This window comes from Delphinapterus leucas, chromosome 20, assembly GCF_059928025.1.
Source record: "Delphinapterus leucas isolate spDelLeu-1000000601 "Yukka" chromosome 20, BTC_Dleu_Yukka2, whole genome shotgun sequence".
NCBI classification, from domain to species: domain Eukaryota; kingdom Metazoa; phylum Chordata; class Mammalia; order Artiodactyla; family Monodontidae; genus Delphinapterus; species Delphinapterus leucas.
The window spans coordinates 57,695,699-57,721,745 of record NC_143148.1 but is presented as its reverse complement, the minus strand read 5'-3'; the positions used below and the strand labels follow the sequence as shown (position 1 = coordinate 57,721,745).

The window sequence follows — 26,047 nt, the reverse complement described above, 5'->3', positions numbered from 1 at the left end:
GCCGCTGGGAGACAGCTTTTCGGCGGCGCCCGGCGAGAGGCGCGAGGGGAGTCTGACGTGGGCTCATCGGTCTCTCCCGGGGGGAAGCCGGCGTCGAGAGGAGCCGAGCCCGAGCGGGGCCTGCCCTGTGGGGGCCTCCGCCAGCCGCGGGGCCGCGCCAGGCAGCCGCCGCCTCGTCCCACTTCTCCCCTGAGGCGCCGCACGGCCGGGCAGCGGATCCAGGCCTCGGTCGGCGCCGGGCCTCCGGGGCCCTCCCGGGCTCAGCATGCCCGGGGTGAAGCTGACCACCCAGGCCTACTGCAAGATGGTGCTGCACGGCGCCAAGTACCCGCACTGCGCCGTCAACGGACTGCTGGTAGCCGAGAAGCAGAAGCCGCGCAAGGAGCACCTTCCTCTGGGCGGCCCGGGTGCCCACCACACCCTCTTCGTGGACTGTATACCCCTCTTCCACGGCACCCTGGCCCTCGCCCCCATGCTGGAGGTGGCCCTCACCCTGGTAAGCGCGGTAAGGGTCCTGCCTCGGAATCAGCAGGGCAGGAGACCGCCTGGCGATCAGCTTCCGAGCAGTCCCAGCTGGAAGCTCACAGTGGTCCAGCCGGAGTCTAGACCCACCCCCGAGGTAGCCGTGACCACGAACGGACGACCCGCGAGGGGGCATAGGACTTTGCCTGCACTTAGCAAGGCCCCGCAGATGGCCGCTCGTAGTGGCAGCGGCCGCAGGAGCGATCTTAACCGTCCTGGGTGTTTTTAGACGCTTTACGCGACGAATAATGCATTAATTTTCTCACACCAGTATCCTTTATAGAAACAAGCCGTCGTTAGCTGAGCGATGATTTGACAGCGTTTATATTTGGGATTTTGAGTCACGGGAAGTTTTGACACTGCGATTTGGCTTCTGCGCACCTTCGCGGGGCCGGATCCGTGTCTGCCGTCGGTGTAAAGGCTGCGGTTCTTCCGACGTTAGTGCCCCAGACCCCGAGGGTGGAGACACGTTTAGAGGCAGCGTTGGCCTCACGGGCACTGCGGCCCGAGAATGCGCCTGAGCGCTTTGTAAGGGAAGCTCGTCTGTCCTCCTTAGTGACATCTAGAATGCACCCGTGGTTTTAAAAGCTAAAACCCGCAGATGGCAGGTTTGTGGAATTTAAAAGCCGGAGCAGACATACCTTCCAGCCCACACACTTCTGTGGGTCTGCTCACGACTGGTCGGTCTATTGAAGTACAGTGAGAAAAGATGTGGCATAGGGATAGACTGGCTGGTCATTGAATCCTAGGCAGTGCTTATTGAGGTATGGTGACCCATAAAGGAAAAAAGAACACCGACAAATTTGAGTTGAAACCTTAGGGAAAAATAAACTGTAGACTCAGACCTGCCTGGCTTGAGGTACAGTTTTTCATATGCGTATAAACTATGTTACTAAAAAAAATTAGTTGATTATGCAAAAAGTAGTTAAGTTTGAGAAGGTGTAGCTAGAAGTCCTTTCTCTATACCTCCCAACAAGTAAAATGAATTCATTTTGTAATTTACCTAATTATGACACCCATGCAAAGTCTTGGTAAGCAGAAAGTATCTTTAGACAAACGGTCCTCGCCTAAGCTTACTGGGCACATCTTTGAATGCCTTTTAAACTGAGTCACTGTCTGAATTTCTTCATATCATCTTGGGGCAGGAGATAGATCAGAAGCAGATGATATTTATAAAATCAACCATTTTAGCTCCTGAAGAAATAGCTTGTCAGTACCGATACATCCCTAGGGTGTGCATGTGTCTGTTACTTCAAGTCTTTTCAACCACCTGTCTTGATTATTTTGTTATCAAGGGAATTGCGTGGCGATTGGATATGTGAAGTGCATTCACTTTCGGGAACTAGATTAACCAGTAGCATTAATGCAGGATTATTCAGTTGTCCAGTAGTGTCAGGCCTGTGCTGGCGGAGGGATATGGCTATGGATCAAACACTGTACCTGCTTAGCAGTTGAACTTGTACCAAGGGGACAAGTACAGTAGCGAAGAATAAGTGCCATATCAGGAGTTAAGCAGGAAGTGGGGAAGGTTCACGTAACCCAGCTTTCCTTCAGGGGATGGAGGAAAACCACTCAAGGCAGAGGGAGTAGCTTGTGCAAAGACCAGGAGAAAATGGGGGGAGGGGTATTTCGGGAAGAGCTAGAGTGTAAAGTATAAAGCGACCTGGCATGGAGAGAGGTGAGCAGTGGGCAGATTTCATTGTAGAGGACCTTGCAGATCACACAGCGGAGTTTGGGCTCCATCATGAGGACAGGGAAGCCACTGGAGGAGAGTTGCATGGTCACATTTGTGTCTTGGAGTGATTGCCCCAGCCTGCAGCAAAGAGGATGTTGGGAACGGGAGTGTATATAATACTAGAGGCAGAGAGGTGGCCTAAACTAAGTGCACTGTGGAAGCAGAGGAGACAGACCAGAGAGAGCCAGGAGGGAGAATCCACAGTATTCAGTGACTAATCGTGTGGGGACATAGGGAAAAGGAAGCAAGGGTGACACACCTCTATTTCTGACTTAAGCATCAGAAGGACAGTGGCACCATTCGTTGAAGGAAAATGACCTAGTGTTGACGGCTGAAAAATGGGTCTGAAACTCAGAAGATGGGTGGGCTGGAGACGTAGATGGGGGACCAGTAGCTTCTCAATGACTCTTGAAGCCGTGAGAGCAGGTCCTATTGGCTGGGACTGTGTGTAATGAGTAGAGAGCCATGGACAGAAACCTGAGGAACTCCAGCTTCTGCGGGGTGGGTGGAAGAAGGGAAGTCAGCAGACTAACCAAGGTGGAGCCAGGGTGGGTAGGAGGAAAAGGTGTGTTGCTTTAAATCCCTAGAAAATCCTATCAGAAATAAAGAGCATCTTAAAGGCAAACTTGAGCCTCACTTGGAATTGTCAAAATAGGATTAATTCTTCTCATCCTTAAGTAAGCTCTACAGAGTTAAAGGGTTGCGTTCCTATTACAAGATATACATGCAATACTTGAACGAATTAAATATACCAGCTGTAAGCAGCCACATTCAGAGTCGCCTTTTCGTGAATTTTCCCCAAGGATTAGGGCTGTGTCCACTGTTTACCTGGGGAGGGCAGATGCCCAGAGGGGACCTCGACTCTTAAGGCAGGCCCACTGCCACAGCTTGTTAAGGGGCACTGCTTGAGGCCTTGTTCTGACCCTGTTCCCCCTGCACCACTGCACGCTGCACTCCAGACTCGCCTTCCAGCATGTCCCCAAATGTGCCCTTCAGTGTTTGGGTCTGCTGTCCAGCAAAATTAGGTGCAAACTAGATTCTCTGCGCTTAGCTTCTTTTCAAACAGTAGAAACTAACAGCCAAAGTTTTATCCTTGCCAAGCAGTGGTGGTTTGTGCTTACTTTTCTTCTGTTGATCAAAACTTTGAATCATAGACTCAGAATTTGAAAAATATGAGAAAGATGTCAACTGGGTACAAATTAAATAACTTTCAAAATAAAGTTATAAAGGAAAATTTGCAATTTGGGTCCATCCACAAATTTTGTATTACAATCAAGATATTTAAGTTTATATCATTCAGCTTTTGACTTAGCAACTTTATAACCTGAAGGCAGTGAAAAAAATCTCAGTGTATGGAGCCATGGTTTATCAGCTATAGAAGATGTAGTTTTAATAAAGCATGTAACTCCATAAAACTGTATAAACGAGGCCTAATTCTCGCAGCTTGTTTCTATTCAGGGAGTTTCGTATTGAGTTATTTTTGATAAGTGGGAAAGACTGACTCGATATGCAGTCCATCAAAGGGCAGCCTCAGATTCCTTTGCAAGGCTTTTCATTATAATTTTCCATTTAAAAAAATCCTTGCATTTCTGGGTGCTTTCTATTTTTTTTTAAGTACTTATGCCTGTTAATTTATCCTTATAACCCTTTGACGTAGGTAGTGATGGAATTATTTCTAAAAGCAAAAATCCATAAAATGTCAGTAGGGAAATGAGCACAAACCTGCTGTTTCCCTAAGCCCTCTTTGCCCTTTTCCCCGGTCGGTGGCTTCCTGGTGCCGTGGAGCTGCTCTGCATTACATTCTGCTCCAGGACTTCCTTCTTTGCCGGTTGGTCTAGTCACCGTGACTTGGGTCTGGAATTCTTTCTGCTGCCTCCACATGTGCCTTCTCTACTCATCCACACAGGCTGCTGCCCCTCTGGCTTTTGGCTCAGCCCCCTGCTTCCTCCTGCCCCTTTTTCTCTCCAGAACATAAACGTGCTGGCCTGGGAGAGGGAGCTGGCTGCTCTGGGTTCTCCTTTCAGTTCTTCCCCTTGACCTTCACCCTCTGTCCGCATGCCATTTACCTCCAGAGCTTTTCCTCCTTGGAGCCAGCTCCTTTCCTGCCAGAGAAGAATCAGCAGCCGACTTGAGAAGGAGCTTTTCTTCTCCGTGAAACTAACAACCCCTCTACTTTTAGAAGCCAAGGCCTGCTCATTGCTGCAGACAGGGAGGCTGACAGACACACCCAGCTCGTAAGTGGCAAACACGGGAGCAGCGCCCTGCTGGGGGTGGCTCTTATCAGCTCCCTGCGTCGCCTACTTCATGGCTGTTATATAGCCACCTGAGGTGGGTGATGGTGCTTTGAAAATTACAAAGTGCCTCATACGTGCAAGTGTTAGCGAGATTGCTGAGAGAAGCTGCTTTCTTTGTGCAGTCTAACTGGGAACGGATGAGTTGGGCCCAGGGCCTTCAGTCGTTCTCCTATGTGTCTGGAATGGAACGAGCCTGAAAGGGCATTGAACAGAGGGTGGCAGACTTATGCCAAGGTGAAAGTGTCCTTCTTTCCCTCTGAAAAGTAAAAGAAACTACGTAAGCCAATGCAGGATTTGGACCCTGTATTCAGAGTCACTTGACGAGCTTCAGAGTGTTGCCCTGAACTTTTTCATTTTGATCGTTCACAAGATGCATCACGGGAGTAGGGCATCTTAGCAGCAAGGTGAGGAAGGTGGAAGAGGATTCGTTGAGAACAGCGGTCAGACAGCTTCTCGGTTCTTTTGCCTTGTCCGGCCCCACTTGGGAGGGAGCGAGTTGCCGTTTGGGCTGACTTCAGGATTCTGAGGGCCCTCAAGAGCTGCCTGCCCCACCCCCACCCTCCCGACTGTCCACACTGCTCGCCTCCTCCCACACCCTGACTCTTACTGCCCGCCGGGTCACTCTCACCGATGAGGTCTGGTTCCACTGAAACTTGTTTACGTCCCCTCTGTGGGCTCTGATGGCCAGTTCTCCATTCCTCAACTGGGGGCCACTTGTGTCTGAATCTGGACAGCTGTGGACAGGCTGTGCGTGCCTGTCAACAGGCATCCAGACTTAACCTGGTCGTTCTTTTTTGAATCATTGAAAGGTTTCTAAAGCCAAGCCAGAGCTTTTGTGCCTGGTTCACTTTTGGGTCAGCCTCTTCAAAGAGTTCTACTAGGGAGATCCCTGGTGATCTAGTGGTTAGGACTTAGTGCTTTCAATGCCAGGGCCCAGGTTCAATCCCTGGTCAAGGAACTAAGATCCCGCAAGCCATGCGGCATTGCCAAAAAAACAAAAACAAAACAAAAGGGCTTCCCTGGTGGCTCAGTGGATAAGAATCTGCCTGCTAATGCAGGGGACACAGGTTCGAGCCCTGGTCTGAGAAGATCCCACATGCCGCAGAGCAACTAAGCCCGTGCACCACAGCTACTAAGCCTGCGCTCTAGAGCCCGCAAGCCACAACTACTGAGCCTGCGAGCCACAACTGTTGAAGCCCGCGTGCCTAGAGCCCGTGCTCCGCAGCAAGAGAAGCCACCGCAATGAGAAGCATGCGCACCACAACGAAGAGTAGCCCCTGCTCCCCGCAACTAGAGAAAGCCCGCACACAGCAACAAAGAACCAATGCAGCCAAAAATAAATTAAATAAAGAAATTTTTTAAAAAAAGAGTTCTACTAGAAGTTCAAGGTCCTGACATTATTTTTCTGCTGGAATTTGGTTAGGCCCTTGGAGTTTTACATACAGGAATTCACCCCTCGTTAGGTAAAGTGTAAGTTGAGGTGTGCATTGTGTTTGTCACAAGAATCATCCTTCATGTCAAGTGACTCCTCTGCTCTCTGAGTGCAGGTATAAGGTGACACCACGTGTTTGCTAAGGATTGAGTCCTGAACCGATACCTTCAGCCCAGGAAAGGGATCTGGGAGCAGCTTAGACTGCTCGCTGAAGACTGCTGCGGGAGTCCCTGGTGGCGTAGTGGTTAGGAATCTGGGCTTTCACTGCCATGGCGCGGGTTGATCCCTGGTCAGGGAACTGAGATCCCGCAAGCTCATGGCCATGAGCTTGGCGCAGCATGGCCATAAAAAAGGACTACTGCTGGGGATGGTCAGGATAGCAGCAGCAGAAAATAATTATCTTATATTAAACGTAGCTGTGGGGGGCCAAAAAATGGCCCCCCAAGGTGTCCACACCTCAATCCTTGGATGGTGGGCCAAAAAATGGCCCCCCAAGGTGTCCACACCTCAATTCTTGGAAGCTGTGAACGTGTAACCTTACGTGGTAAAAGGGACTGCAAATGAGATGAAGTTAAGGATCTTGAGACGTGGTGATTATCCTAGATTGTCTGATGGACCCAGTGTCATCACAAGGGTCCTCGTAAGAGGCAGCAGGGTAAGAGTCAGAAGAGTTGTGACAGAAGCAGAGGTCAGAGTGGTACAGCCACCAGCCAAGGAATGTGGTGACCCCTAGGTGTCGGGAAAGGCAAGGAACGAATTCTCCCCTAGAGCCTCCAGAAGGAATCAGCCCAGCGGACCCAGTTTAGACTTCTGACCCGTAAGATAAATTTGTGTATTAAGCCACTAAGTTTTTGTAACTTGTTACAAGGGCATTAGGAAGCCAGGACAGTAGCCAAACTCGGGGTACCATCTGTAGTTGTGACTCTGGCTATAAGAACAGCCCACACCACAGGGCTGGGAGAGGGGCACCAAAGTAGGCAGGGGCGAGGGTCACCTCAAGTGAGGACACACTCAAGAGACCAGTCTTTGATCAGAAACAAAGACTGAGAGGGCTACACTAAAGGATGGGCTAACTTATGGGTTTGAGTTCAGGGAATGGGACCAAATGCCAAATTTTAGAACAGGGCTATGCCCTTTGATACCACATAGAGATACATTTAGAAAGAAATGAAAGAATTTGCTGCTGTAAGCAGCAATAGAGGGTTTCTAGAACTCATTCCTTTAAGATCTGATAGAAACAAAATATAAGTAGTTGTGGAAGAATTTGCATCAAAGTTACAGTGAAAGAGCCATTATAAATATTTTGTAGACATGGCTCTCGTCTTTTGAGTGGATGACCAAAACGTCTAATTCGTTCACTAAGCCTTGGTTTTGCCCAAATGTGGTAATTTGTGAGCTCTTAGGAAGCCAGAATTATTATTCTAATCCTTGTGTGAGCGAGGGAACCTTGGTCTGTAACCATTCTGTAATGTCTGCTTTTAGTCATAAAGGAGACTGTTGGAGACCCAAACCAGAACTTGAGAAAAAGAGCAATAGAGCTATGTTTAAAAAAGGAAAAAAAAAAAAAGGAAAAAAATAAAAAAGAAAAGAAAAACATTTTTAACCAGTTACTTTGAAAAACTCGAGGATCAATTTTATCTCTTCTTTTGCAGACTGAGGATAGAATTTACTGCAGTGTATTATTAAAATTCCATTATGGCAAAACAGAATGGCCTTTTGTTGCTTTTAATAATAGCATTAGACCTGCAGGATGCTAAATCTGATGAGAGAAGAGTGGCATTATAAAACCAAAAACTTTAAAAATCCGCTCCCATGCTCCCATTTAAAAACATGCCACAGAGAAGGGTGTGCGCGCGCGCGCCTGTGCCTGTTTACCCCACATCCCGGCATGATGGATTTTTCATGGTGTGTTGCTAGGAATACTGAGATACGGTATTAAAGCAGTTGGCTTTGAAACAGACTTATATTCCCAGGCTGGCTGTGCTAGCTGGCTGTGCAAACTTAGACCCTCTCCGAGCTTTTTAGTTTGCTTATCTGTGAAGGATTGATTTAAATGATCTTAAGGCTTATTCAAGCCCCAGAATGCCTCAGTGCTTCATATTGTCAGAGAAGGTGGGTAACTCTGGTCTCACCTCACCCGCGGCACTGTACCCATTTAATATATGTCTGCACTGGGGTCTTCTGCTGGGACTGGGGGAGGAGGTCATTCCTCATGTCCAGCCCCACCCTTCGCAGTCATTACAGGGTCCTCCTCTGTGGGAAGACACCCCACCTCAGTGAGAGTGGGAGCCCAGGCTCTTCTTTGCTTTCTCTGGCCTCACGTGGACTGTGGAAAGCAAATTGTGGTGACCTTCTTTCCCCTGAACACCCATTTCATTCTTGTTTTTTTTTTTTTTTTTTTGGCGGTCCTCCTCGGCTTGCAGGATCTCAGTTCCCCAGTCAGGGATTGAACCCGGGCCACAACAGTGACAGCCTGGAATCCTCACCACTAGGCCACCAGGGAACTCCCCCATTTCATTCTTATAGGGAGGAGGATACAGGGCTTATATCTGACTTGTCCCAGCATCCGGCGGGGGGGGGGGGTTCCCTCTGTTTATTGAGACTTGATATTTAAGGGAAAATCATTCACCTTTTCTTCCCAAATTTTGTTCTTCTTTCAGATTGATTCATGGTGCAAAGATAATAGCTATGTGATTGCTGGTTATTATCAAGCTAACGAGCGAGTAAAGGATGCCAGGTATGTCCATGCAAAACCCCTCTATGGTCTGAAAGAATGATACTGTGAGGGAGATGATCTCTGATACACGTTTTGACCTCTGTGGTCTCAGGATGCAAAATCTGTTAGAACCCCTCTGGGCCCTCCTTGCTTGTTTATAGTATTCCAGGGGGACTGCGGTGTGGGTAATTCCAAACAACAGTAATTCTAAACATTTATATTAACGTTGGGATTCTGTTCTGTATCTTCTTTATTTTGCTTGAAGGGAATTCATATAATGAAAGCAACAGTCCAGGGCCTCCTGTTTCTATCGCCACTCAGCTGTGTCTTGCTTCCCATTCCCAGGGTGGGAATGATGTAGGGCATAGCATTAGGAAAGAACTCCACTCTTTGGGGGGGTTAAAAAAAGAGTAACTTGTAGGTGTGGTGCTCTTAAGGTCTGATAGTTTGATGAAAATGCAGTGTTTGCTGCTTCTTTCATGTTAGGTTCCGGTTTCTTTTATCCGGCTATTTGCACCCACTGTGATTCTCACTAATGAGCAAAGCTGAGGTCTTTGCTTTATTTCTGCGTCAAAGTCCCAGCAGAAAAACACTTGACACCCTGTAGTTAGGATAATTTGTGGAGGACTTAATAAGGCGGTTGTTTCCAGAGGTGTGAACGGTATGTAAGAGAACTCAGGAGAGGGTGGTGCAGTCACCTGGAGCTGGTGACGAAAGCTGGTACCTGCGCTGCCAGAAGGGGTGAGGGGGGTTGGGTCAAGACGTCCAGCCCAAGGATAGAGTGCCCTGTGGTCGAGGGGTACGACCAGCAGCCAGCCTGATGGGACCTCACAGGCCGAGTCCCAGAGGAATCAGCACCCTGACCAGCCTAAAGCCAGAGGCAGAAGCCGGGGTGCCCTCGCACGCTTCCCTCACGTGGCCAGGCGGCCTGGGACGCGGTGAAGGACCCCAGACCGAAGTGTCTCCTGGAGTCACATCCGCTTGCCCAGCAAAGGCAAGAGGCTGGACTCACAGCGTTAGGGCCATAATACAATAAGCTGATGAAACACTTCAGGGACGGAAGCCGTTTTGCCCTAGAGGACTGGGCCCAGTCGGGACTCAGAGGGAGACAGGGTCACCGGCGCAGACTCCTGTGAAAGCCTCTGTGTGGGCCACGGCGCAGGGGCGCCCTCTGAAGCCTGGCTCCCACGCTCTTCCCGCCCACTGCCGTTCGGGCTCTCTCTCAGGTGCATCTCTTGTTGACCACGCCTTCCTCTTGAGCCCCCCTGCCTCCCGGGTGCTGATGAGCTGGGGGTATTCATGGCCTGTTCATGGCCGGTGTCAGTCTTGGTCTTTGTTACACGAAAGAGGCTGCAGGGCACAAAGAGCCTGTCCCGGGCCAAGCTCTGTGCTGAGCCAAGCTGGACTCTTGGCCCTTGCCCTCGAGTTGCTGGACTGAACACAGAAGGCACCGAAACCTAGGCCTGTGGTGCAGGCCCCCAGGCCCCATGCCGGGAGGGCGGCACAGAGGGCTGTCCAGCAGTAGCAGGCAGGCATTGAGTCCATTGCCGTGACCAGAGGGGCCCCCGGGGAGGGGTGTCGTTTGAACCGGATGCTTGCGCGTGGCAGGGTCCTGTCACGTGCAGACGTGGGGAGCAGAGGGAAGAGTGCGGAGCGGGGACAGCGTGATGCAGACACCGGGTGGAAACCGGCAGGAGCGTGGGACGCACGCACAGAGGCGGCGCCAGCAGGTGAGGCCACCCTGACGGCTGTGAGGCATTGCACTATTTTGTAAGCAGCAGGGAGCCGTCCTTGGAAGGTTTCCTGGAAGCAGACAGTACTGTCCCGCAGCTGTTCTCGCAGGAAGGAGAGGAGAGGGCCAGAGGTGATGGCGCTGGCTTCCTTCCTCCCCCGCCCCCAGACGCGCCCGCACAGGCTCTCCCCTCCGCTGCCTCACTTGGCTCATGGCCTCTTCATCGTCCTGCCTCTATTCGGAGCTCATTGCAGCCCAGCCTAGAATTATCTTGCTCAGACACCACTTTCATGCTCTTCACACCTTCTAGAATTTCCCAGGTCCTTCACCTGCTCTGCTCAGGAGGTCTTCATTCTCCCACTGAAGCCAGTGTCTAAGTGCCTACCAGCCGTTGGTGAGAGCTGTAGAGAGTGTGGTGGGCGGTGAGACAAGTGTGTCCAGTAACCCTCTGGATCCCTTCTGACCCCGTGAGCCTCGGCCGTACTCCGGGATCTAATCCACCCCCCCAGCGTGTTTGGAGTAAACCTCCAGTCACTACCACTGTGCCTGGCCTGGGGCTTTCTTGGTGTCATCCTTTCGAATCCTCACAAGGGCACTCAGCTGAAGAAACTCCAGCCAGAGACGCTCGCTGCACCAAAGCCACACAGCCAGGAAGCTCAGAAGCTGGGATCACGCTGACTTCCTTCTTCAGTACCGTTTGCTTCTACCTAGAAAACCTTCCCTTCTCTCTTCAGCCTCACCTAGCTAAAATTTTGCTCCTCTTTCAGAAACATCGGCTGATTCACATCGTCTCACAGCATAAGCTTTGGAGCCAGGTTAGACTTGGATTCAAGTCCTCAGTGACTTACTGATTCACCACTTTGGCCTCAGTGGTCCTGTCTGTAAAATGGAGCCAAAGAGTTCGTCCCCCGGAGAGTGGCAGCGAGGAGGGCAGACCGAAGCCACATGCAGCGTGCTGATTAACTGTGTTTGATTCCAAGTAGAGGCCGGTCCTGTTCCTAGTCCTGCGATTACCTTTTCTAAAAAAGGATCATTCAGTCACTGTTTTAATCGGAAAAAAAGAACTATGAGGTGTTCGTAACCTAAAAACTTCAGGTTATCCCATCAAGTTTTATTTAATCATTTCATAATTGCTGGAGCTTTGCTTCATGATAAACATTTCATGAGGGGTAGATTTCAGTACGAGGTCCAGTGCCTTGGCCTGAGGTAGATGCTCAGTAAAGAGCTTTTAGATGTAAATGTAAGATCTCAATCACAGGTAGATGCCTAGTTTTGTGTGGGTTGGGAAGGGGGATTGGCAAGTGGCTTCCATCTCCAGGGTCCCCACCATTGTATTTGGCAGCTGACTGTTCACAGGAACAAGGACTTGTGCAGCCTAGTTGGAAACAAAGTACTGACCTGACTGTCACAATGTGACAATCTGACATTAGGAGTGGAGCAGGTCGTTGTTAGAGACTAAGTGTGAAATACAAATAAGAGGTAAACAAAATTGGTAGTTCTTTGAAATACTTTGGCAATTCATTAACTATTGTAAGTTTTAAGTTCTTTCAAAAGAACACGTGTTAAGTGTGAGTTTGGGGGCACCTGAAATGAAACATAATAAATGTTTCTCGATCCCCTTCCCAATAAAAGTCACCAAGCGCTATGATAATCATAAACGTTAGGATAATAGTATTTTGCCAGTTTCTTTGTGGCAAATGCTCCTAGGGAGAAGATCACGCTCTTAGCAAACGCTGGCTTCGTTTCCCTTCGCACGTAAGGTGTGAGTGAGCGAGGACCCGCAGAGACTCGGAGCGCGGTGCGCCTTCTCCGCAGTGGGCGGGTGAGTCAGCAGGTCCCACTACGCCGACTCCTGTGAAGCGCTGCCTTCACTTTGAGGGCCTTCCGGGGTGACCTGAGGGACAAGAATCCCTGAGGCCCTTTCTCTATGAAACTGTTTTTTTGTTTCATTTTTCTTAACACGATACTGCAGATAAATAATCACACATCTCTATAAATTCTCAATTTTAAAAGTGAAAATAGAATAATTAGATGAACTTATTTTTATAAAGCATTGAACCAGCTTTTTTCACCTCAACCACAAAGAAACGATCGTAATTGTATAGTGTGTTTCTTTATGGCTCTGTCCCTGCTTCAGAAAGCTGAGACTCTAATTGTGCAGGGGAAAAAGCTGCACAAAAAGACAACTGCATACCAAGGCTTAAGTGTTCAGAGAGGGGACGAATGGACCTCGTCTGGGGCAGCCGGCAAGACGTCCCAGAGAGGATGGTGTTTTCTGGGCATTAAAGATGGAAGGAATTGAGTAAGCAGAGGTGGGCGCCGAAGGGCGTTCCAGACCCGGAAAGGTCTGAGTGGGGGGAGGGGTGTGTGAGGAGGAGACGCGCAGACAGTTCCCTGGGATGGAAGGCACACAGAGTGATGCTCCGGGGGTGGGAACGGTAGCTGGTCCCGTGGCGAGAGCGGCTGGGTCTGCCAGCCTGAGCACGGGGGGCTTTTATCTTCTAAGAAGAGCCTGGAAATTGAGACTGGTGAGGAGGCAGTTTTAGAAACGCATGCCTCCGGTGACAGGCTGAAGGGGGCGGGCGGCAGGGAGAATGAAGGAGGCAAAGCGGAGGCGCCTGGAGCGGGGCTGGAAAGAAGTGGGAAAGGTCACCTCAGCCAGAGAAACTGGGAACAAGATGGCCTGCCTGCCTCGGATTCCAGCCGCCCCGGATTGCAGCCGCAGGGCCTTGGGAGCCTGGCAGGCCGTAGGGAGGCTTCGGGGTGCTGGCCCTCCGGGGTGAGGGTGCAGACGCCAGGCTGCACGGCATAGTGAGGAAATGGAGCGAGAGGGACAGGATCGTCAACTTACTAAAGAGGTTGAAGAAATATGGTTGAAAGCGAGAAGAGAAGTTGGACCGTGGCTGGACAGAACTGGTTAATTTTCTTGTCCTAAAAAGGAAGAGACTCAGATTTGACATCAGAGCTGGGCCCGTTGTGGGGGAAGGGAGCTAAGTAAGGCCCCGAGGGGGAGGTCAGAGTGGATGGGCCTGCGGGCGGGAGGAGGGGGGCGCAGGGACGCGTGAGACCCGCTCTCCAAGTCACCCTATTGACGTAAGGTGGAAAGTTGCCATTTATCAAGGTTGCGGTGGGCGCAGGGCCAGAGCCAGCCAGGGAAGGCTCACGAGCACTGAGAAGATCTGGAATGGCTTAGGGATTTTTAAAACTAAAAAAAAGGAAAAGCAACTGACTCCATTCCAGCGGCTGAGGGCGAAGATGGAGGTGGGCCCTGGAGGCTGCTGGCCTGGGGCAGCTCTCAGCAGCACAGTTGTCTGCAGGCCCTGGGTGGCGCTCTCCCCCGGGGTCCAGGGAGCCTTTCCCTTTAGAAGACACCCTCTCAAGATCCCCTCCCAGGGCTTCCTGGTGGGGGAAGGGCCCTGCTCTCCCCTGTGCCCCACATGGCCCACGCAGCATTCCCCATCTTCACCAGTCACTGCAGGGGGAACGCAGTCACCAGAAGCTACTTAAGCGGGCGGGCGTAACAAGCTCGGGCAGCTTGCTGGTGCCCTTGGTCTTTGTATCATTGCTGTTCACTCTGCCTTAGGCAGACAGCGTTGAACGGCGTTAACTAGAATGCGGTAACCTCGCTGGTTCTTCTCTCACAGTCCAAACCAGGTTGCAGAAAAGGTGGCCTCCAGGATCGCCGAGGGCTTCAGCGACACGGCTCTCATCATGGTAAGTCGCTCTCACTCGCTCCTGAGCCTTCTGTGTGCGGGATGGCTGCTGAGCATCCTCTTGCAGACGTGGGGCTTTATCTGTTGATGTCAGCGGTTTTCCTCTCTGCGGGTACTTCATTGGACCGTGGGCCCCTTCTGCAGTCTGCTCGCAACTGCACGCTTACACTTGCTGAGCCACAGGCCGCTGCTGTCGCGGCGCACCGATTTCCAGGGGTGGGGGGCGTTCCACTTCAGCAGGTCTCACAGTGGGGTCCCCATGCCAGCAGCACCACCACCACCTGGGAATTTGTTAGAAATGCAGATTCTAGGGGCCTAGCAGTCTGTGTTTCAGTAAGCTTCCAGATGATTCTCACTCAATCTCAAGTGTGAGAACCATTGGGAGGGAGCCAGGGAGGGGAGTAGCTCTCATCAAGAGCCCTGTAAACCTCAGTTCAGATGGGATTCTAACAGGGAAGGCAGAAGTAAAGTTTGGAAGCTTCACGTTTGTGAAAAAGCAGTAAAGTACTTAGTGTTTCTCCGGTATGACACAGCACACCTGGGCCGTGCTCTCGTGGTGTCATGCGCCGTGAGGTGGGGTTTCTGCCACGGGCAGTGTTGACACTGGTCCTGGGAGAGCCACGAGGAAGGGCCTGCAGACTTGCAGCGGAAGTGCTGGCTCTGTTCACGAGCATGTCCTTTGTCTCGTTGCAGGTAGACAACACTAAGTTCACGATGGACTGTGTGGTACCCACAATCCATGTGTACGAACACCACGAAAACAAATGGCGCTGCCGAGACCCTCACTAGTGAGTGCCCTGTTCCCAGGATGGCCCACGTGCCACGTGCGCTGGTGCCATTCCAGGCACCCAGCTCCCACAGGAAAGCTGATCCCAGCCTTCTGGGTTTTTAAGTTAGCGTCTTCCCCAGAGGAGTGTGCAAACCTCACACAGAAGTCATGCCTGTTCCTCGACCCCTGGAGGACTGAGGCCTACAGGGTTTCCAAGCAGTCAAGACAACCTGAGTGTCAGTCGAGGGTCTTCCCACCTCAACCCCAGGGCACCCCTCCCCAAGCCACACCCTCTTTCCAGGCATTTGGTTTGGTTTATTTGTAATCAGTCATCTACTTCCAGCTTTTTCAGAATTTCATTTGGAGGGTGACTCTTTCACGTTTCAAATTCTTTACGTACATCTTCATGTGTTTAAACGTACGTGTTTGTTAGTGTTCAGTACTGTCTTCCTTTATACCACTCTGCATGTGGCTGGTTTCCTGTTTACTCTATTCAAAAGCCACCGGTTTTCGTTAAGAGGCTGATTTCTCCTGTTTCACCTCGTAGCGATTACTGTGAAGACTGGCCAGAGGCCCAGAGGATCTCGGCATCACTCCTGGAAAGCCGGTCCTATGAAGCGCTCGTGGATTTTGATAATCACCTGGATGACATTCGGAATGACTGGACAAATCCAGAGATCAATAAAGCTGTTCTGCACCTGTGTTAGGGAGGGATCTCAGTGACTGGCCTCTGGGCATTTCCACTACACTGAAGAAGAAAAGCTATTTTTAAATGTAAATAAAATCTCTCATAGCCCGCGTGGAAAGCTGACAGTTTTCAGAAGTGGCATGTGCCTTGAAAGAGGGCACAACGTCCCATCAGTCGTCTTTCTAATGCACAGCCTCGAGAACAGGCACAGACTGTCCCATCTGACCATCCCCGTGGAGTCCTTCCCAGTTGTACGTTGCTATAATTCTTTAAATCAAAGCTATTTCTGCTTGTCCAAGATTGTTCCTATTAAACGATTTTAACCTTTTATAATCTGCAGAGAATACTTTTTTTTTTTTTTTTTTTTTTTTGCGGTACGCGGGCCTCTCACTGCTGTGGCCTCTCCCATTGCGGAGCACAGGCTCCGGACGCGCAGGCTCAGCGGCCATGGCTCACAGGCCCAGCCGCTCCGCAGCACGTGGGATCTTCCCGGACCGGGGCACGAACCCGTGTCCCCTGCATCGGCAGGCGGACTCTCAACCACTGCACCACCAGGGAAGCCCTGGAGAGAATACTTTTTAAGGCTTATGAACTATCTTTAAAAAAAAAAAAAAAAGGCCCAGATCTTATACCCAAATGAGAGTGCGTGTGAGTTTTCATCCTGTTTGTGTTAATATCGTCCAGACCTGGGATTGGGCAGGCACGTAGCGTGCGAGTGCCGAGCAGTGTCTGAGAGCTGTGTGCTGGTGTCAGCAGGTACGAACGGCACGCCCCCGCCCACCCCCCCAGCCCCGCTGTCAGGCTTCCGTAGCTGCCACGACTCTACACGTGGGAATAATGCCACAGTTGTCTGAGAAACCTTCATCATTAAGGGTAAAAACAAACATTGTTGGGAAGGCAGCTTGGATGGGAGCACAGTGTCATAATCCTCAACCAGAAAGCTTGTAAACCTGTGGAACCAGAAGAAAAGTGGAGCCATGCTAAGATTATCTTTAAAAGGCAAGAATCGGTCCTGACTCCTGACTGACTTGCATGATTGTCCAAATGGTTCTAATTTATGTCTTCAAGACAATTATTTTTTTTGTATTTGAAGCAACAAAAGCGGAACAAAACTTAGGGTCCCGGAGTTTTATACTGCACTGTCTGTAATCGTTATACTTGAAACAATCAGTCAAGCTTTTTAACCCAGTCATAGGAAACTGATGGGGAAACTTTATGGTTCCATTACATCTTTTTCTTTTTTACATGAATTATTTCACGCAGAGTTCAGAGAACTGTACCTTTGCTACTGTCTTTTTTTGGACTACATGAAGGAAATTTGTAACACTCGGATAATCTATTGAAAAGGTTTATGACACAGCATTCATTATTTTCTCTTAATTAACAAGTAGGAAATATTTCAGCATTGCTTACAATAGATGTGCTTTATCTGGTCCACCAGATTTTCTCTTCTTTCTTCAAACGCTGCTCGCCCTTGGCTTTTTAAGCTGACTTTAAGTCACGTGGGGAAGACAAATGAAGGGGTGATGGATGCATCGGTACACTTTTATCTTTTCACTCTCCTCGACTTAGACGCCAGGGCCAGCACAAGTGGAATGCAGTGCAGTCTCGTCCCAGATGGGTCTGTATTTGTCTCGAAAAAGAAAGAGTTATTGCCAGCGTTTACCACAGAAAAGGCTGTCTTGGGACTTCCCTGGTGGTGCAGTGGTTAAGAATCTGCCTGCCAATTCAGGGGACAAGGGTTTGATCCCTGGTCTGGGAGGATACCACATGCCGGGGAGCAACTGAGTCCATGCGCCACAACTACTGAGCCTGCACTCAGAGCCCGCGAGCCACAGCTACCAAAGCCCGCGCGCCTAGAGCCCCGTGCTTCACAACAAGAGAAGCCACCGCAATGAGAAGCCCGCGCACCGCAACGAGGAGTAGCCCTGCTCGCCACAACTAGAGAAAGCCCGTGCACAGCAACGAAGACCCAACGCCGCCAGAAATAAATAAATAAATAAAAATAAAATAAAGTAAAAAAGAAAAAGAAAAGGCTCTCTTTTCCTGGGATTAAAATGAACGTGTGCTACCTCCAGGTCAAGGTCAAGGGGAACTGGCAGAGCTGTTTGGAACAGAAGGTGTGGCCAAGGCTAGTTTTGGAGGCATTGCAAGGATAGTCTTATTTTCCCTCATTTTCACCTCTTTGTGGAATTCTTGTTCTTGATGCCACCACCTTCCCAGGAACATGTACCGTTCTCCAGTTTGGATTTCAGCCTAGAACCAGGCGCCCCGTCTATGGCTGAGTCGGGCTTATGTTTTCAAAAGAAAGCATATTAAATACTCTAAAGGGAGGAACGTATCTGTGAAAAAAACAAAAACAGGTTTCCAGAGTGCAGATAATGGTCCTGGATGCTTGTAAAGACAGCAGAAGCCTCTGAGGGGAGCCCCAGGCCCTGTGCTGGGCTCCCCTCCCTGTTACCTCTCCAAGCCTTGCTGTGTGGCCTCTGAGCCTCCAGTCTCCTGGCCCTAAGAGCAGTCTTCATTCTCCCCCACGCAGCATGAAAGTGAGAGCCTGTCAGTTAGCCACTGAAATGGATTCATACTCTGCCTTTTCCTAGAAGAGACTTAAAGGAGCAACACAGAGTATATTTGTACATCGAAGAGACCTCCGTCCGCCAAAATGCCCGAGTAACCCTTTCCTACTTAAATCTGAAGGGGTCGGAGGGGAAGGGGGAGGGCGGGGGGGCGGTGTAGCGATATCCCCTTAGAACCAGCCATATGCTTAAAATCCTGGTGGACATTTTTCTGTCTTCCATAGCATCTATCCATCATGAAGTGAGTGGGACAGATGAATTACTGGTTTATGTAAAAATGCCATTTTCCATGTCTAAGAACTGGGGATACTAGGGGCTTCCCTGGTGGCGCAGTGGTTGAGAGTCCGCCTGCCGATGCAGGGGACACGGGTTCGTGCCCCGGTCCGGGAAGATCCCACATGCCGCGGAGCGGCTGGGCCCGTGAGCCATGGCCGCTGAGCTTGCGCATCCGGAGCCTGTGCTCCGCAACGGGAGAGGCCACAACAGTGGGAGGCCCACATACCACAAAAAAAAAAAAAAAAAAAAAAAAAGAACTGATCATACTAAATGTGAAAAGGTAGGCATAAAAGACAAAAAGCAATGCGTACACTAAGGAAAAATTGACTTTGCTAGTTCTAATGAAATTAGATTGACCTAGAATAAAAGGCAAGTTAGAAATCTTGAGTAATTGAAGTTTTCCAGGCATCTGGTATTTTTAAGCCTCCTCAGTGTAAAAAGTTCTGTCTAAGTAGCTTTGACTTAATAGCTCATTTTTCTGATTGATGTGTTTGGAAAACCCTTGTTCCTGTGTGTAGTCATTTTCAGCTTTTCTGACCTACCTTTTTAGTTCTGCCTTCAAAGGAAAAATATTTGTTTCCAAAAGTGCCCCGTTTTAGTATTTTAACTGTGTTAACACAGTAGCTGCTCTGTGACATCCTGTTAAGTAGAAGCCAGAAACATAACCATGAGCATTCATCTCCATACCCTGCGGAGATTTTCAGCAATTTTAATGAAGAGAGCTGAATTTTAAAATAGACTTTCGTTTTACTAATTGACATTCCTTTAGCCTTTCCATCAACTCAGTGCCTCTTAAGCATTAGATGTTTTTCTTCGGTTCAGTAGAAAGCCTGGCAGCAAATGTTGGTTTGTGTTCCTCCTGCCACCTCTCAGATAGGTGGTGTGTTAACCTGACTTCGTGCACACTTCAGCATCCAGGGGATAACTTTGATATTTGTATCCTCATAACGTTGACTTGTTGTTACTCCTAAAATGCTTACGATCTCCTCGAATGGGATGCAAAATCTGATCAAGTTTTGCATTTCTCCAAAATGAATCCCCATTCTTCTAAGGAGCTTTTTTTCCCTTAAAGATTAACTTCTTGGGATCTAGTCCAGCTTTAGAACCACCAAAAATTGTGTCTTCCTTGGTCTTTTGCTTTCAAAGTAGTGTGACAAGTGCCAGCAGAAGCTCCACTTCGATTTGAGTGGAGAAAACCTTTGGCTTGAACTTGCGTTACCATATGAAGCAGAATAGCGTCCTGTATTTAGTGCTGTCTGAGAAAAGTTCCGAATACAGTCAGTGAGCCTGTAGTAAGTAATTGCGTTTCCGAATACAGGCACACCTCGGAGATATTATGGGTTCAGATGGAGATCACCGAAATAAAGCAATAGAGTCACATGAATTTTTTGGCTTCCCAGTGCATATAAAAGTTATGTTTACATTATACTGTAGTCTGTTAAGTGTACAATAGCATTATGTCTGAGAAAACAATGTACGTACCTTAATTTTAAAATATGTCATTGCTAAAACGTACTACCCATCACCTGAGCCTTCAGCGAGTCAGGACCTTTCTGCTGGTGGAGGGTCCTGCCTCAGTGTTGACGGCTGCTGCCTGATCAGGGCGGTGGCTGCTGAAGGCCGGGGTGCCGGTGGCAGTTCCTTAAAATGAGACAACAGTGAAGTTTGCTGCATGGATTGACTTCCGTGAACAATCTCTCTGTAGCATGTAATGCTGTCTGATAGCATTTGACCCACAGTAGAACTTCTTTCAAAATAGGAGTCAGTCCTCTCAAACCCTGCCTTATCAACTAAACTGATGTCATAGTCTAAACCCTTTGTTGTCATTTCAGCAGTCTTAACATCTTCATGGGGAGTAGATGCCATCTCAAGAAACCACTTCTGTGTCCATCCGTAAGAACTCATCCGTTCAGGTTTTATCATGAGGTTGCATCAATTCAGCCACATCTTCAGGCTCCGCTTCTAATTCTAGTTCTCGTGCTGTTTCCACCACATCTGCAGTTCCTTCCTGCTCTGAATCTTGAACCCCTGAAAGACGTCCATGAGGGCTGGAATCGACTTCTTCCCAACTCCTGTCCATGTTGGTATTTTGACCTCTGCCCAAGAATCACGAATGTTCTTTTTTTTTTTTTTTTTTTTGCGGTACGCAGGCCTCTCACTGTTGTGGCCTCTCCCGTTGCGGAGCACAGGTTCCAGACGCGCAGGCTCTGCGGCCGTGGCACGGCATGTGGGATCTTCCTGGACCGGGGCACGAACCCCTGTCTCTTGCGTCGGCAGGCGGACTCTCAACCACTACGCCACCAGGGAAGCCCACGAATGTTCTTAATGGCATCTAGAATGGGGAATCCTTTCCACAAGGTTTTCAATTTACTTTGCCCAGATCCATCAGAGGAATCACTGTGGCAGTTAGAGCCTTAAGAAATGTGTTTCTTCGATAATAAGACTTACAGGTCAAAATGACTCCTTGATCCATGGGCTACAGGTTGGAAGTTGTGTTATTAGCAGCATGAAAACGCTATTAATCTCATTGTCCGTCCCCATCGGAGCTCTTGGGTGACCAGGTGCATTGTCGGTGAGCAGCAATATTGTGAAAAGAACCTTTCTTTCTGAGCCTCAGGTCTCAACAGTGGGACTAAAAATATTCAGTAAACCGTGTTGTCACAGATGTGCTGTCATCCAGGCTTTGTTGTTCCATTTATGGAGCACAGGAGGAGTAGCTTTAGCATCATCCTTAAGGGCCCTAGGGTTTTCGAAACGGCAAATGAGCATCGGCTTCCACTTAAAGTCACCCTAACATTAGGCATTAGCCCCTAACAAGAGAGTCAGCCTGTCCTTTGAAGCTTTGAAGCCAGGCATTGTCTTCCCCTCTGCAGCTAGGAAAGTCCTAGAAGGCATCTTCTTCCGGTAGCAGGCTGTTTCCTCTACAGTGATCATCTCTTGTTCAGTGCAGCCACCTTCATGGATGACCTGAGCCACAGCTTCTGGAGGACTTGCTGCAGCTTCCCCCTCAGCACCTGCGGCTTCACCTGGCACTTTCGTGCTACGGAGGCGGCTTCTGTCCTTCAACCTCATGAACCGACCTTTGTTTCAGACTTTCCTCCTGCAGCTCCCTCCCCTCTCTCAGCCTTTCGTAGAACTGGGGAGAGTTGGGGCCTTGCTCCGGATTAGGCTGTAGCTTCAGGGAATGTGGCTGGTTTGATCTCCTATCCAGACCACTCAGACTTTCTCCATATCGGCAGTAAGGCTGTTTCCTCTTCTCATCAGTGTGTTTACTGGAGTAGTGCTTTTAATTTCCTTCAAGAACTGTTCCTTTGCATTCACAACTCAGATAACTGGCACAACGGGCCTCTGGCTCTGCTTTCCACACGCCTTCCTCACGAAGCTTCATCGTTTCTAGCTTTTGATTTAAAGTGAGAGACGTGCGGCTCTTCATTTCACTTGAACACTTAGAAGCTATCGCAGGGTTATTAATTGGCCTAATTTCAATATTGTTGTGTCTCAGGGAATAGGGAGGCCCGAGGAGAGGGAGAGAGGGGGGAACGGCTAGTCTGTGGCGCAGTCGGAACACGCGTGATTTATCGTTTGCTGTCTTACATGGGTGTGGTTTGTGGCGCCCCAAAACAATTACAACAGTCACATCTAAGATCACTGATCACAGATCCCCGTAACAAATATAACGAGAGTGGAAAAGTTGGAAATACTGTGAGATTTACCAAAATGTAACACAGAGTGAGCAAATGTTCTTGGGAAAATGGTGCCAATAGACTTGCCCAACACAGGGTTGCCACAGACCTGCAATTTTTTAAAAATGCAGTATCTGCAAAGCGCAGTAAAAGGAGATCTACCTGTGCTTGTGAAGTTCTCTGGACAAGGCTTCGGACCCAGCGCAGCGCCTGTAGTCGGGGAGCCTGCCCCGCGACAGGACACTCACCCGAGTTTGCTGAGGGCCCTGGGTGCGCCCTGGGTGCTGAGGGTTACGTGAATTGTGTAGAGTGGACCTCGCTGTCGTCCCCCAGCTGCCCTTCTCCATTGCGCTGACCTGACTACTGAAGAGATGGTCATTCCTCAGAGAAGGGTGTTCTCAGAAACTGATCTTCCTGTTGCCTGGGAAGGGCCTCGTCGCCCCGGTTCTTAGACGGCGGCGCCAGGCTGCAGTGGTGTGTGGTGTGGGTCCCAGCTGGCTACTTCAGCTCTGTGGCCGTGGGCGAGTTACCTCTCGGGTCTCGTCTGAAAAAGGAGGGTGATGACACCTACTTGCAGGGAGGTTGTGAAGACCAGAGGTACTAATACATGTGCTAGCTCTTAGTAGAATGTGTTTGGGCTACGCTGAATAAGGTTCTTCATGCAAATGTTTTAACAGTTCTACAACATACTGTTGGCCAGACTGACCCTCAAGGTAAAAGCCTACTTAGTCCTTTGCTAAGAAAGATGTTAAGTGTTTATTCATCGTAAACATTCAGTGAACGTTTATTGAATGAATGAGTGAATAAAAGCATTTGCTCTCAGCAGTAACAGCAGCTTACCTTTCTTTAACCCTTCGTTTACACTTGTCTTCCCAGTCCATGCCCCCCACCCCAGCCCTGAGGATGTGGAAGGGTGTTATGGTCTGCATTTCACAGGTGGGGAACCAAGGCCCGGACTAGAAGTGACTGCCTGAGGACTCCTACGGCCAGATCCCAGGGCGCGGGCCTCTCCTGGGAGACGAGGGGCAGAGAAGCCGTGTCCCTCCTCCTCTTTCCACGCTGCCTGGCCTCGCTCCTGCCCCCACCCCAGTCTTAATGCAGCTTCTGGCTTACTACGATGTCAGTGTCTGTTCACAGTAGAAAACCCAAAAGAAACTAGAAGTCACTACCATTCTGCCAGCCTCCCATTCCCCCCTGTTCACGAAGACGCGACGGAAAGCTGTCACATCGTCAGGATCTCCTGAGACCTTTAATGTCCTGGATACTGAGATGCAAAGTGGGAAGCATGGGAAGCCTACATTTGACGAGCTTACAGTGTAAATTAAGAGGTAAAACGCATAATTACAAGGAAACTGTTAGAAAATTTGTGCAGATTCTCGAGCTCAGGCCCTGAGAATCCAAATTCATTGAGATTTCGGACCCAAAAGTCAGTTTTTAGCAGGTAATTCAGGCCATACTTGTAAAAAACCCTGAGCTCTGACCAGAATCCATGCATTATTGTGAAGAATTAGAGATCCTCAGAACTGAAGTGACTTACCCCACTGTGTACACTCAGCCAGGGACAGAGGACTCGGACCGTTAGGCCGACCCTGTGAAGTTGCTAATTCAACAGGTCAGCAGCTCAAGCATCACAATTCCATAGGGTTCACCCTGGCGGGATTCAGGTCTCCTGAGTGAACTCTGTCTCAGCAGGAAGCTCTTTGATTTTTTTCTCTTTTAAAATGTGCCACGCACGGAACGCATGAATGTGCTGTAAACATTTGAGCAACAGGAAGCAGGCAGGTGATGCGGGACTCACAGCTTCTGAGCCATCTCAAGCCCCTGGACCCAGGACGGCAGGGCAAGGACAGTATTTTATACTTTCCCTGCGTCGCAAGTTATCTTATACCTAGGAAGACCTGTTGATTATCTTTAATTTTTAAATTATATCTGGAATCTGTCAGTACTTCCCACTTCCTGGAGACGGCTCTGTACCAAGAGTGCTCTGTGCAGCTGCCTCCTGTGTCCCCAGGGCCCTGTCCTAGGCCCTGGTGTGCGGGACATACCCCCGGAGACCTGCTGTTGTTCAAGTCGGACAAAGGTAGGAACTGAAAAAGCAGAATCATCTGAAATCTCCCCATTTGCTGAATATCCTCTCCCCTAAATGTTACAGTCCTTTATTTTTGAATTCTGAAGTCTTAGATTTAAATTTGTTGAAAGAAATGTAATTGATATTTTCTGGATTATTTAATCACTTCATTTCCAGAACCGTTAAGTTTGCCCTTTATATTCACGTCCTACGTTCTCTATGTTCCCGTCTCAGACATATTTGGCAAGAGGTTTTTTTTCTTAATAAAATTTACTTATTGAAATATAACAGGTGTATAGAAAAGTGTACAAATCACAGGTACGTAGCTCAGTGAATTTTCACAAAGTGGACACAGTGGGCAGGTGCAGGCTCTTGTAACCACCACCGAGCTCCAAATATAGGACATTAGAACACTGCCAGCACCCAGGAGCCCCTCATGCCCAAACCTAGGTTAGTTCCGCCTGGTCTTTGAGCTTTATATAAATGGAAGGGTACAGCATGTATTCGAATTGTGTGTGAGATTCATTCATGTTACATGCAGCAATTTTTCATGCATTTTCCTTGTTGTGTGTTATTTCACTGTGGATGGACATTTGGGGTTTTTCCTGACTTGGGCTGATACAAATCTTGCTGCAATTAATTTTTTTCTTTAATTCATTTATTTGTTTGGTTGCGCCGGGTGGGCTCATTAGTTGCAGCTTGCCAGCTCCTGAGTTGCAGCTCTTGGGCTCCTTAGTTGCGGCACACGGGCTCATCAGTTGTGGCACAGAGGATCCTTAGTTGTGTCATGCGAACTCTTAGTTGCGGCATGCGTGTGGGAATCTAGTTCCCTGACCAGGGATCGAATCCAGGCCCCCCGCACTGGGAGCGCGGAGTCTTAACCCCTGCGCCACCAGGGAAGTCCCTAACTTTTTTGTATTGTCCTTTTGTGCGCATACGTACACGTTTCTTTCAGGATTATGTGCAGAAGTGAGCCTGTCGGGGTGTGTATGTTCAGCTTTTTAGGGGACGTTACCAGTTGAACATCTGCCCCCCACTTTCTCCGTACCTTCAGCAACACTGCGTTGTCAGTCTTTTGAATGTGAGACATTTTGGTGGTGTGGAGTGGTATCTCATGGATTATTGGTCTACATATGAAAAGTAAAATGATAAGCTTTCCAGAAAATAACAGGAGGATATACTCACGTCCTTGGCTTGGCAAAGATTTTTAAACAGGACACCTAAAGAAGTGATCAGTTGTAAAAAAAAAAAAAAAAAAAGTGGTCAGTTGTACTACATTACAATCAAAACTTTTGTTCATTAAAAAAAAATTACGACTATGAAAAGGGAGGTCACAGAGCAAGAGAAGGTATTTATAATACAGTCACCCAACAAAGACTTCGATATATCTATCCAAATATATTAAAATTTTCAGACCAATTTTCTTAAAAAGGCAACCCAACTGATCAGGTACTTCCCAAAAGGAGATATCCAAATGGCCAGTAACATCAAAAATATGCTCAAGCGGGGCTTCCCTGTGGCGCAGTGGTTAAGAATCCGCCTGCCAATGCAGGGGACACGGGTTCAAGCCCTGGTCCGGGAAGATCCCACATGCCGCAGAGCAACTAAGCCTGTGTGCCACAACTACTGAGCCTGCGTTCTAGAGCCCACGAGCCATAACTACTGAACTCGCGTGCCACAACTACTGAAACCCGTGCGCCTAGAGCCCGTGCTCATAAGAGAAGCCACTACCTACGCACCTCGACGGAGAGTAGCCCCCGCTCGCTGCAACTAGAGAAAGCCCGCGCGCAGCAACGAAGACCCAGCGCAGCCCAAAATAAATTAAATAAATTTTAAAAATATA

At 49.1% G+C, this 26,047-nt stretch overlaps 1 protein-coding gene across 2 annotated transcripts; it reads left to right on the top strand.

Annotated features, from left to right (window-relative positions):
- Positions 1-161: 161 nt before the first annotated feature.
- EMC8 (ER membrane protein complex subunit 8) lies at positions 162-26,047 on the top strand. Of its 2 annotated transcripts, none has more exons than XM_089903384.1 (5): positions 162-496; positions 8,644-8,720; positions 14,076-14,145; positions 14,838-14,932; positions 20,286-26,047. In XM_089903384.1, the coding sequence occupies exons 1-5, from the start codon at positions 266-268 to the stop codon at positions 20,869-20,871; spliced, it is 1,059 nt and encodes a 352-aa protein (XP_089759510.1). In that variant the 5' UTR covers positions 162-265; the 3' UTR covers positions 20,872-26,047. The 2 variants fall into 2 exon arrangements, with proteins under 2 accessions (XP_089759510.1, XP_022438697.1); XM_022582989.3 differs by lacking the exon at positions 20,286-26,047 and adding an exon at positions 15,461-16,221.